This window comes from Mercenaria mercenaria, chromosome 4, assembly GCF_021730395.1.
Source record: "Mercenaria mercenaria strain notata chromosome 4, MADL_Memer_1, whole genome shotgun sequence".
NCBI lineage: Eukaryota > Metazoa > Mollusca > Bivalvia > Venerida > Veneridae > Mercenaria > Mercenaria mercenaria.
In genome coordinates, this window is record NC_069364.1 from 7,385,543 (window position 1) to 7,399,337 (window position 13,795).

Consider the following 13,795-nt stretch of genomic DNA (forward strand, 5'->3'; position numbering starts at 1 on the left):
AAAAATAAAAAAATGGGAATTCCCCCCCCCCCCCCCCCCCCGAAAATAAAAATAGAAATTCGGGAAAATCAAAAATATACAAAAGACGATTAAAAAGGGGTTTTCATTCTGGGATCTTCTTTTAGAAGATCAAGTTTTTCCCAGTAAATTGTTCCAAAAATTGTATTCCCCCTTTGGGGGTATGGAGAAAGAGAAATGAAAAAATTTGTCTTATTAAATTTTTGACAGTAACAGATTTTAAGGTTTTAAGCCCAATGTATTCCAATATATTATTCAAAAAAATTAGTAGTATGCACGGCACTTCATGTATTAAGGTGATTTTTAACCATTTTTTTTCTATATACGTGTAAGATGTTTTTAAATTTATTTTTTTTTATAAAATTTAAACTGAGAAGAGAATGACTGAAAAGTTTGCAGATAAATTTAAAAACCCCGGCTGAGCTTGTCCCCCTTTATCTTTTAAAATTAGTTGTATGTCCAGTATTCCCAAATTATTTGAAAAAAATTTCCCTGGGGGAAAAAAAAAGTAGACCACTAGGTATTGGTGGGCCCTTTAACTCTTTCAAACTTTTTTAAATACTGATAAAAAAAAATAAATGCTTTTAGTCTAAATTAAGGGGTAAATGCGAATACTTTAAATTTTTTCCCCCACACCGATAGGCCCCCCAAAAACTACATCCCAGATTTAATTCCCACATTTTTCTACTGCAAAATCTAAAGTGGTAATTTTGACGGGGAATTCACGGCATGATTTCTTTTGCTAGAATCCCGATTGGGGCAGCCAAGATAGAATTTTTTAAAGCAATTTTAAAAATTTTAAATACACGAAATTTTGCCTAAATTTTTGGGAAGGGAAGTGTCTTGCACTATCCCCCAGCAACTTTTTTGAACAGTCTTCGGAAGATACCCAGTGGCGACTATAAATAAGCTTAAACCAAAAAACGAGAAACCCGAAAACCAATTATCATGTTAAAATTCATCTAGAATTCACAATTTCACCCTACACCGCCCCCCCCACCCCCCCCCCCCAAAACCCCTCTCCTGCAAAAATTTAAAAACATGCCTAAAAAAAAGGTAAACACTTCTTTGGGAAAAAAAAGGAAAAAAAAGTAAAGTGAAAAAAAGGAAAATTCAAACCTTTTAAACTTTTTCATTACATGATTTTCCCTTAAATTTAAATCGAAAAAATATTGTAGATATTCTATTTTATATTGACAGTGAAAAATACAAAAGTAAAAAAAAAACACCAAAAATCTCTCCAAGAAATTTCCCAAAGGTCCCGGCCCTTTTCAATTCAAAAAAATTTTAAACCCATACATGTTCTAAAATTTAAATTTTTATTTGAAAAAATAACATTCGGCAGCCGGGTCTAAATCCCGAAGGGTTTTTTTTTTTTACATCTCGGGTGCGCCGTGGGCTTAATAAGGGAAAAAATAAGTAAGGCACTAGGCCCCTAGGAAATTTCTAGGATGCTAAAATTTACGACGCCCTGGGGGGACAGGGAAAAGAAAAAAAGGAAAGTCCGGGGGAAAGGGGAAAAATTATAAAAAGGGTCTATTTTGATTGATATTTCATTGATGAGAAGGCAACAAGGGCCCCCTTTTCACATAAATTGGGACCCCTTTAAAAGTACCCCAAAAACAATCTACATTTTTTAAAGGGAGGTTTAAGGTCAAGGGGGTAACCGCTAAGGGCACAGGAAGAAAAATGGAAAACAACTAAAAAGCAAAACAATGAAAAACAGTTTTTTAGCCCCCCCCCAACCCCCCCCCCCAAAAAAAGTTTAGACCCCCGGGTTTGAGTCCCCTGTGTTTATCCCCATTTTACCCTTACCATTTGATCTGACTTGTTGGATCTAGCTTGTTCAAAAACCAATTTTTGGGGGGACTGGATACCATCTTAGGTCTGGGCATATAAAAAATTATGGAGGAAAGTGGAGTCAAAAAAGCATTATTTTTTTCAATATTGGGGCTTTTTTTAACCGGGTTTTATGCCCCCCTGACCCGGGATAATCCCACTATGTTATATAAAAAGATAGGTATGGGCCTTGTTACGAATAATTTTTAAATTTTAGTATTTTTACATTTCCCATAAAGGTCATGGGAGGTCCTATAAGGGCACGGGGGGTGTTTGAAATTAGGGGAAAAACCCTCAAATTTTTAGCTTTAGAAACCCTTTTAACCCCCTTTCCCCTGACATATTTCAATATTATACCCTTTCTCGGTAGGTTTTAGGTCTAAACTAAAGATTGGACCCCTTCAGGGACCCAGTGTAAAACCCCAAATTTAGGGAGGTTGTAGAAAGGGGGCCAGGGAGGGTTTGAACTTTGAAAAACTGCTTATTTTGACCACGTCGGAAAAAAGGGTTTTTAATAAAATCCCGGCCCAAACGTTTTATGCCATTAAAGGTTTCCTCGGATAAACCGCTAGGTTTGGGGGGGTTTTGAGTCTCTACATCCGGGTACCTACCTATAAACCTATATGGATATTTGGGGAGATGTCGAAGCTCTTACAAGTCAATATTTTTTCCCCTAACTCAGGGCAGGGATCAGAAAAATTAAACCAAACTTGTTTAGTGTTTGGGTGCAGACCAAGACTAAGCTGGCCCGGCCGGGGGAGGGCCCAAGAATTGTTCCAGTGGGGTTGTTGGACTTATTTAAGATTGTATTTCGTTTTTCAGGGCCCGCCTTGGGCCCGCTTGAAAAATTCAATTTTTAGAAAATTTTTTCCGAAAAATTTGACCCATGCCCTTTTAACCCCCAGGCCGACCGGGGTTTGAACCCGACTTGGGGCCCTTTTTCCCCGGGGACTGGCTTGCTCTTTGCCCTTTTTTTAAAAACAAAACCTCAAATTATGAAGATATGCCCCTTTTTGACAAGGGGCCCCCCCTCTATTTAGTTTTATGAAGAAATATGCATATTTTTCCCAAAAAAGGGACCTTTTTACGGGCCCCCGAAACATTTTGGGGGTAAAAAAAATATAAAATTTCTTTTCTGCTTAGACCTTTTTGATTAATTTTTTAAAAAAATTTTTCATTTTAAATTTTTTTGTGCTTTGGAAAAATTCTACAATTTATTTGAAATTAAAGAAAAACACGGAATTTTTTCCCTATGGAATAAAACAGAAACCCGCTTTTTTTCCCAAAAACGTACCAAACGGGGCAACAGGGTTTTGCTTTTTTGTCACAAACGTTTAAATTTATAATAGCGATAAATCTCTGAAAATTTGATATGCTAAAAATGGGCGAAAAATTTTTTTTATGTAAAAAAAGTACAGTCGGTTTTTTTGGGGTTCACCCAGAGACTGTCATTAGAAATTTGTTTTGGTGTATTGATAAAAAAATTTCCCAAGAAAAATTTTTATCGATTTAATTTGGGGCCCGAAATATAATCCCAAGCGACAGTGCGGCAATGCGACAATGCAGGGTTTTTTCTAAATTTTCGCAAAATATGTTTTTGGATTTCAAATTTTTTGATGCGAAAGGGTTTTTAAAAAAAAACCCCAAACACAATTTTTTAAAACCCAAATTTTCGCCCCTTAAACCCCCGCGAGGATTGTTAAAAAGTCGCATGTAAATATTTTTTTGGAAAAAGGCGAAAAAACCGATAAAATTTTCCCCGTTGTCGCGGGGTTGGAGAGGCGACCCCTTTAAGTGGCACGAACAGGGTTCCCTAGAAAAAAATGCCTTAATTTTTTCACCAAAAGACCCCCCAAAATTTTTAACGCACTTTTTTAAATTTTTATTTAAAGCTTTATCATTGATTTTTTTAAATTGAAATTTAATTTTTAAATTTTAAAAAAAGGGCTATAATTTTTTTTTTACTATTAAATTTCCCATAAAAAAAAAGGGATGGTAAACAAATGGGTTTATGTTGCGATTTTTTTTATCCAATTTGCTAAAGACAACAAACAAAAAGTAGTTGGAAAAGGGTCATTATAACTGAAGCTTGGTCTGGGATGTTGTATTCGGCTCTCGTGGATTTTGTCAGGATGGATCCCACTCCACGTCTCGTGTGAATTTTGTCAGGCCGGATCACACGCCACGCCTCGTGTGGATTTTGTCAGGCCATATCACACTCCGCATCTCGTGTGGATTTTGTCAAGCCAGATCACACTCCGTGCCTCATGTGGATTTTGTCAGGCCGGATCACACTCTGCGCCTCATGTGAATTTTGTCAGGCCGGATCACACTCCGTGCCTCGTGTGAATTTTGTCAGGCTGGATCACACTCCATGTCTCATGTGGATTCTGTCAGGCCGGGTCACACTCCACGTCTCATTGGATTTTGTCAGACCGGATCAAACTCCGCGTCTCGTGTGGATTTTGTCAGACTGGGTCACACTCCACGTTTCATGTGAATTTTGTCAGGCCGGATCACACTCCGTGTCTCGTGTGGATTTTGTCAGGCCGGATCACACTCTATGCCTCGGGTGGATTTTGTCAGACCGGATCACACTCCGTGTCTCGTGTGAATTTTGTCAGGCTGGATCACACTCCGCATCTCATGTGGGTTTTGTCAGGCCAGATCCCACTCCGCTTCTCTTGTGGGTTTTGTAAGGCTGGATCCCACTCCACATCTTGTGTGAATTTTGTTAGGCTGGATCACACTCTGTCTCGTGTGAATTTTGTCAGGCTGGATCACACTCCACGTCTCGTGTGGATTTTGTCAGGCCGGATCCCACTCGGCGTCTCGTGTGGGTTTTGTCAGACCAGATCACAATCACGTCTCATGTGAATTTTGTCAGGCTGGATCACACTCCGCGTCTCGTGTGGATTTTGTCAGGCCCGGTCCCACTCCACGTTTTGTGTGAATTTTGTCAGGCTGGATCACATTCTGCGTCTTGTGTGGATTTTGTCAGGCCGGATCCCACTCCATGCCTCGTGTGAATTTTGTCAGGCTGGATCACACTCCACACCTCGTTTGGATTTTGTCAGGCCGGAACACATTCTGCATCTCGTGTGGAATTTGTCAGGCCGGGTCCCACTCCATGTCTCGTGTGAATTTTGTCAGGCTGGATCACACTCCGTACCTCGTTTGGTTTTGTCAGGCCAGATCACACTCCGCATCTCGTGTGGATTTTGTCAGGCCAGATCACAATCCCGTCTCGTGTGAATTTTGTCAGGCTGGATCACACTCCGTACCTCGTTTGGATTTTGTCAGGCCAGATCACACTCCACGTCTCGTGTGGATTTTGTCAGGCCAGATCCCACTCCGCGTTTCATGTGGGTTTTGTCAGGCCAGATCACAATCACGTCTCGTGTGAATTTTGTCAGGCTGGATCACACTCCGCGTCTTGTGTGGATTTTGTCAGGCCCGGTCCCACTCCATGCCTCGTGTGAATTTTGTCAGGCTGGATCACACTCCGTGCCTCATTTGGATTTTGTCAGGCTGGAACACATTCCACGTCTCGTGTGGATTTTGTCAGGCCGGGTCCCACTCCATGTCTCGTGTGAATTTTGTCAGGCTGGATCACACTCCATGTCTTGTGTGGATTTTGTCAGGCCAGATCCCACTCCATGTCTCGTGTGAATTTTGTCAGTCTGGATCACACTCCGTGCCTCATTTGGATTTTGTCAGGCTGGAACACATTCCACGTCTCGTGTGGATTTTGTCAGGCCGGGTCCCACTCCATGTCTCGTGTGAACTTTGTCAGGCTGGATCACACTCCATGTCTTGTGTGGATTTTGTCAGGCTAGATCCCACTCCATGTCTCGTGTGAATTTTGTCAGGCTGGATCACACTCCGCACCTCGTTTGGATTTTGTCAGGCGGGATCACATTCCGCATCTCATGTGGATTTTGTCAGGCCAGATCCCACTCCATGTCTCGTGTGGGTTTTGTCAGGCCAGATCACAATCACGTCTCGTGTGAATTTTGTCAGGCTGGATCACACTCCGTGTCTTGTGTGGATTTTGTCAGGCCCGGTCCCACTCCATGCCTCGTGTGAATTTTGTCAGGCTGGATCACACTCCCCACCTCGTTTGGATTTTGTCAGGCCAGAACACATTCCGCGTCTCGTGTGGGTTTTGTCAGGTCAGATCACAATCACGTCTCGTGTGAATTTTGTCAGGCTGGATCACACTCCACGTCTTGTGTGGATTTTGTCAGGCCCGGTCCCACTCCACGTCTCGTGTGAATTTTGTCAGGCTGGATCACACTCCACGTCTTGTGTGGATTTTGTCAGGCCGGATCCCACTCCATGCCTTATGTGAATTTTGTCAGGCTGGATCACACTCCGTGCCTCGTTTGGATTTTGTCAGGCTGGAACACATTCCACGTCTCATGTGGATTTTGTCAGACCGGGTCCCACTCCACGTAACGCAAACTCTTGATCGCAAAAATATTGTTAAAAAGAAACAATTATGTTTTAATTGTTTAGGGAGCCACAAGGTTGCTGCATGCAGATCTAACCATCGATGTCGTATTTGTAGCCGAAAACACCATACAAGTATATGTGAGTTTAGCCGATACAAAACTCTACTTAGAGTGACAGCATATGTCAAAATGTGGGGTTAGAGAGCAATAATTCGCGTTGTGGTTTTATCTGTCTTTATTTACCGGAAGAAAAACATGTAATAACGGAAAGCTGACGTCTGATCAGTGACGTTGACGTTGAACTCGATCCCGCCGTCATGACGTTGTTGGTATTCGAGCCAAAATAGTTGGGTATGTTTCTCGACATCCTCCGGGCCACGAAATGATAACTTTAGTCTATCTTACTTCCAAGGGGTAGAGTTTCACAATGGGTCTGGATGTTATAAGTCCATTACTCAGGCGTAACGTCGCCGCACGTGTAAGACCGTCGTTTCCGGTGATGAGCTGCTCTATAGTTCCAAGTTTCCAATGAGTCCTTGGTGAGTCATCGTATATCTGCACCACATCGCCAACCTTTATAGTCTGTGTGTTGTTTCCTGTCGTCTGGTGGTATTGGCGTAATGACGTCAGGTATTCATGTCGCCATCGTTCACGGAAGTTGCCGATCAGTTGTTTCAGTATCCTTGCACGTTTGGATATGTCCGTTTGTGTAGAGGGTTGGGGTGCAGGAACTTCTTCTAGATGCGGAAGGGGTGTAATACGACGTCCGTAGAGCAGGTGCGCTGGCGTAAGTGGATCCGGATCTGCTGCATCAGTTGTGACGTAGGTAAGCGGTCGGTCATTCATGACTCCCTCTATCTCTGTAACGATCGTACGTAAGCTTTCGTAGCTGACAAATGCACGACCTAGTACCTTTTTAATGGTGGTTTTCATTAGTCCAATCATCCGTTCCCACCACCCACCGAACCATGGTGCTCGCTTAGGTATGAATCTCCACTCGGTGCCTTGGCTATGGAAAGTATCTTGGATAGTCGCTGATCTCAATAATAGCTGAATGCTGTTGGCTGCTGCGTTAAAGGTAGTTGCATTGTCAGATACCAGGATACGGGGTAGTGAATTTCGGCAGGTAAATCGTCTGAAAGCCTGGATGAAAGATTCTTCAGATAAATCTGGTACCACCTCGAGATGAACAGCTCGTGTAGAAGCGCACGTGAAGAGGCAAATGTAGGCTTTCTTCTCAGCATCGTTTCTGTTTCTAACATAAAGCGCCCCCGTGAAATCGACCCCAGTTACTGTAAAAGGGGGTGCGTCTTGAACTCTCATCTTAGGTAGGGGCGGGGGGTCTGTGGCTGCATACGGTCTTCCTGTGACCTTTCGACACTGGGTACACTTTCGCAGAAGGCTCTGGACGTACTGTCTGAGAGCAGGTATCCAGTATCTTTGTCTTAAATGTGTGATCAAGGCACTCGTACCGGCGTGTAGCTGGGTCTCATGCGCGTCTAAAACTATCAAACGCGTCAGGGGGTGTTTGTTCGGGAGTAGGTACGGGAATTTCGTTAATTCTGTCAGTGGTGCATTGTGGATTCTCCCACCGCAGCGAATGTATCCATCTTCGTCAAGGAATAATCGTAACTGTTTCACGAGTGTGACGTTTCTCGTTGGACTTAAGGTTTGTAATTTCGGCTTCGTAATATGTTGACTGGCAGCTATGCAACCACATTCTGCTAGCTTCTTGTAGTTCTAGCACGGTCAAAGGTTCGAGTTTGGACGGACATTTTCTCATAGATCTGTGTCTGGACTTGCATCTGTTTATAAATCTTTTGACATATGCTGTCACTCTGAGTAGAGTTTTGTATCGGCTAAACTTGTTGATGTCGATGACATTGTGAATGCCGTACAGGGACTAAGTTGGATTAAAGGGGCTGCTATTCCTGTCGTTCCCTTGTTCATCGATCGTAGTGAGCAATACAGCGTTCTCGTCAACTTGCCAACTCGTGTGAATTTTGTCAGGCTGGATCACACTCCATGTCTTGTGTGGATTTTGTCAGGCCAGATCCCACTCCATGTCTCGTGTGAATTTTGTCAGGCTGGATCACACTCCGCACCTCGTTTGGATTTTGTGAGGCCGGATCACATTCCGCATCTCGTGTGGATTTTGTCAGGCAGGATCACACTCCACGTCACGTGTGAATTTAGTCAGGATGGATCACACTTCGCGTCTTGTGTAGATTTTGTCAGGCAGGATCACACTCCGCATCTTGTGTGGATTTTGTCAGGCTGGATCACACTCTGCGCCTCGTGTGGATTTTTTTCAGGCCGGATCACACTCCACGTCTCGAGTGAATTTTGTCAGGATGGATCACATTCCGGGTCTCGTGTGGATTTTGTCAGGCCGGATCCCACTCCACGTCTCGTGTGAATTTTGTCAGTCTGGATCACACTCTGCGCCTCGTGTGGATTTTTTCAGGTCGGATTACACTGAAATTGAAAAAAACTGAAACTGTTTTATTTGATTAAACGCCTATTTTTACGCAAAACATATTCAATGGCGTTTTACAAATACATAAAAATACGACAAAAATTAAGATATTTAATGACATATAACATAAATTAGCATAAATACCATTGTGAATAAACTATTTAGTAAGCATTAAAAAAAAGATCATACATCAGATAAGATTAATAAAATATTAGAATATTAAGATACAGTAAGACAGCTGTTTGTTATTAAGTAAGAATAAGTGGGTTATTGCGACATGTCCAGAAGTTATTACAAACAATTGTATTTTGTATTTGTTATAATACAGTTCATATTCGAATGTATTTACACAATAAAATCATCCAGTTCACGTTACTTCAATTTCTTAAAAAATACAGTCACAGTCTCTAAAAGAGTGCAAAGTAATTTCCAAAATAATGAGTTTTCAACTTCTTTTTGAAAACATTTATTGTGTCTGAGTTCCTTATTTCGAGAGGCAATTCATTCCAGAGTTTAGGTCCAACAGTACCAAAACTTCTGTCGCTGAACGTTTTGCGCTTGTTGAAAGGAACAACGAAACACCCAGTAACGGAGTTTGAAGAACGCAAGTTTCTTGTCTGTGTTTGTTTTATGAGAAGTTCAGAAAGATATTCTGGAGAGTTTCCAACTGAACAATTATACATGTAGGTGAGCATTTTGAATGTGATTCTGGCTTTGATTGGTAGCCAGTGAAGGTCATACAGCGCTTGCTTGGAACTGTCATATTTTCTTCGATTTAGGACAAATTTTGCACACATGTTCTGAATTCGTTGCATTTTGTTTACTTCGCTTTGAGCAATACCATACAGAATGGCATTACAATAATCTAAATGGGATATCACCAATGACAGGACAAGGGTTTCGGTAGCCTCCTTGGTAAGATACATTTTATTCTGAAGTAGTTGAGCATTGCTGTTCTACAATTTCGTTTTACATGCTCTTTTAGATTCAAGTTTTCATCCAGGAATGCACCTAGATATCGAATAAAGCTCACTGATTTCACTTCATCACCTACAATGCATACTTTGTCAGTTGAACACTTAGAGAGCTGTTGCCTACTACCAAACATGATGAACTCAGTTTTGGAAGTGTTCATTTTAAGCTTATTTTCATTCATCCAGTTGTTGATTGTTTTAGCACATTGTTCAAGTTCTCGTATTGCCTGGGATTCTACTGTTGGAGATGATGGTTTAAGGCGTTTATTAGCAGTGTGGTCATCCGCAAAGCCGTAAACTGAAATCGACGGCGGAATAACATCAAACAGTGTCCCCGCATATGTCAAATATAGCCACGGTCCTAAGCAGCTCCCTTGTGGAACGCTACAATTTAATTGGCGTGGAAATGACATGGCTGAATTGACACTTACACGACAACTTCTGGGGCGCAGATAGGAATCAACCCAGCTCAGTGCTGTTCCACGAACGCCATACTGCTTGTTTAACACATCAACAAGAATGTCATGATCTACAGTATCAAAAGCGGCACTGAGATCGATGGCAATCAGCGCCGTAACTTCTTTCTTCTCCATAGCATCCAGTAAATCATTTACAAGACGTAACAGTGCTGATTCGCAAGAATGGTTTTTCCTGTAAGCAGATTGGTTTTTTGGTAGAAGTTTGTGTTTGTTTACATGATCATTGAGCCTGAACAGAGCTGCTTTTTCAATTAATTTTGACAGAAACGATAGATTACTAACAGGCCTGTAGTTTGCGAATTCAAGTTCCAGTCCCATTTTCTTCAACAAAGGTCTTGCAATTGCCTGTTTCCATTTTGTTGGAAAGATGCCGTCGCGCAACGACAAATTAACCAATTTGGTAATAACAGGCAACAGCTCATCCAAGTATGATTTTAGCACTTTTGTTGGTAGAATATCAAGTTCACATGATTTTGTCTGTAGTTGGTTTATAAGTTTTCTAACCGTTGTGTAGGTATTGAATAACCCACACTCCACACCTCGTGTGGATTTTGTCAGGCCGGATCACACTCCACACCTCGTGTGGATTTTGACAGGGCGGATCACACTCCGCGCCTCGTGTGATGCGGCCTGACTAGAGTCGGATACAAGACCGGATACAACATCCCAGATCAAGCTACTGTTATTAAAACCGTATTGTATTTCCCTGATGGTAATTACGAGGAGTGTTCGATATGAATTGCTTATTGTCCTCTAGCTCGATATCCACGTGGGGCACGATAAAAACCAATACCTACCTGTATAGGGTTATTCAATACCTACACAACGGTGTATAAATGTACATGTTAGACTAAGTGTAAGACATAAAATTTGCCATTTGAATACACGCAATCATTGACCACTGTAGTAAAAATGGTTGGTAGAAGCGTCGACAAGAAAGATGAAATACGGGCTTACACCAAAGCTCGCTCAAAACTTGGTTGTTCTTTGAAGCAGCTGATGACTGAACTTTCTACTGCTTATGGACCTTCTTGTGTGTCTTATGACACAGTTCGGCGGTGGAAAAAGAAATTTGAGTCTGGTGTAGAGTCCATCAAAAATGCACCGAAATCAAGTAGGCTAAAATCTGCATCTCGTAAAGAAATCCTTTCCAAAATAAAGGAAATCATTGAAGGAGATGCCAGATTTACAGTTCGTGACATTGCACGAAAGGTAGGCATATCACTATCAACGGTTCACCTTATTTTGAAGAAACATTTGAAAGTCAGAAAGATTTCTGCTAGATGGGTGCCACATCTGTTGACTGATGAGCAAAAGAGGCAACGGGTTAAAATGGCCAAAAAGCTGCTTCAAATGTTTCCAAAATATGACAAAAAGCAGTTTGCCAATGTCGTCACAGGTGATGAATTCTGGGTCCATTATTTTGAGCCCGTCAGAAAGGTTAGCAATAAGATCTGGGCCACTAAACACAGCAAACGCCCAATAATTGCCAAACGTTCTTTGAGTGCAAAGAAGGTTTTGTATGCAATCTTCTTCTCTGGTGAAGGAGTCGCAATAAAAGTGCCGGTGAAAAAGGGCAAAAGCATCACCGGAAAGTACTACAAAGACGTAGTACTGAAGAAACTGAAAAAGTATTATCAGAAACGACGCCCTGCCACTGGATTTAAACATGTCCGTCTTCTACATGACAATGCCCCCGCTCATACCTCCGCAATAGTTACGGCGTTTTTGAAGAAAGAAAAAGTAACTGTTTTGCCTCACCCCCCGTATTCCCCAGACCTTGCCCCATGTGATTTCTTTTTGTTTCCGAAATTGAAATCATTCCTTGCTGGGCGGAAATACCAGTCCCGACAGGCACTTGGATCTGCCATTCATCAGTACCTTATTACTGTGACCAAATCAGCGTACCGTGACGCCTTCAAGAAGTGGATACATCGGCTGAAACTTTGCATTTCTAGCCACGGGGAGTACTTCGAGGGCATGAAATGAGCCCTTTTGGGCTAACTTGAAATTTGAAGTCTCCAGATAGAAATAAGCAATTCATTTCGAACATCCCTCGTATATACACGATTTGCATGAAAAATTGTGAAATACAGGTATTTAGATACCAAATAACTGTGAAATGTATTAGACCAAGACAATGTGTTTCATGTCTAAACATTTTCATGAATTCTGCACATCGTCTTGATGAGGTGATCATTTGACCCAAGTTTCATGAATATCCTTCAAGGGGTTTAAGAGATACAGAGCGGATACAAAATGGAAGGCTCAAACCTTTGACATTGAGTTGTGGCCTTGACATTGAGCCGACATGACTGGCTCATGAATTCTGCACATCGTCTTGATGAGGTGATCATTTGACCCAAGTTTCATGAAAATTATTTAAGGGGTTTAGGAGATACAGAGCGGACACAAAATGGAAGGCTCAAACCTTTAACATTGAGTTGTGACTTTGACATTGAGCCGACATGGCTGACTCATGAACTCTCACATCGTCTTGATTAGGCGATCATTTGACCCAAGTTTCATGAAAATCCTTCAAGGGGTTTAGGAGTGTTACGGACGGACATCATTCCTATAACCCCCACCACTCGTGACAGGGGATTAAAAAGAGACTGACTGAATATAAGTTGGCAAATGAAGCTGTGAAAACACAATCATTAATTCAGGGAGGTCCTAAATTGTCCACCTGTCGTTTTGTAGTATAGCTGTGTTACACCAGTATTATCAGAATGATTTTCACGAAGTTCATTGGGGAGGGAAAAGTAGGTCAGTATGTTATGGTGGGTCTTTAGGTCAGGTGTTTTTATTGAAACGCGGCTTTGGATTGGTTGGGGGGAAAAGGTGTAGGGAAACCCGTAATCTTGAGTCAATGAGGCATAAGCTGATTGTATAAAAAGGTAATGTTTACAATTATAAAATTTGTCAGAACCGAGCAATACAATGTTTTCTGTAAAATTTGGAATATTGTAAATACAAGTGTCTGACTGAATGCATGACTTTTCAGTTGTCACTTTAGAATAGTAATTGTCTGTGTGCATTTGACCTCTATATGCCATTCAACAGAGGGAGTAGCCCCGTTTGAAGAGAATTGTAAAAAATGAATCGGTTAAGCCTATATAAAATTACTATTTTTTGGTGTCTGACATGTTACTTTATTAAAAGAAGCACATTTTAATTGCCATCTCTAAATTTTTGGTTATGCGACAGTCATTATGACCTTTAATAGTGTAAGGGAAAGTAAACCTAAGAGACAAATTGATAATTTGATTTTTATTACTTCCCTTAGATACTTCATAGAAAAATCATTAGAGAATGATCTATCCGTTCACTGTTATTTTATAGAAGAGTTAAACCATTTCTGCTATTATTTTGCTAGGCTGAACTGCATGCAGAATAAAGGCTGGTCAATAGTCATGCACTAAGTCCAAAGGACCGTGGACTAATAGTTTTGACTATTAATAAATGAGCGGCAAGCCATTTCAATAATTGTTTTTTTTAAAGTCCCGCAATATTTCCGCTGCAGAACTCGTGCACATTTCTCGATAT

At 41.4% G+C, this 13,795-nt stretch overlaps 1 protein-coding gene across 1 annotated transcript; it reads right to left on the bottom strand.

The window, feature by feature from the left end:
• Nucleotides 1–6,710: 6,710 nt before the first annotated feature.
• On the bottom strand, nucleotides 6,711–7,637 carry LOC128556110 (uncharacterized). Its single transcript, XM_053540027.1, has one exon. It carries the CDS (start codon nucleotides 7,635–7,637, stop codon nucleotides 6,711–6,713), a length of 927 nt encoding a protein of 308 aa, XP_053396002.1.
• Between the last annotated feature and the right edge of the window lie 6,158 nt (nucleotides 7,638–13,795).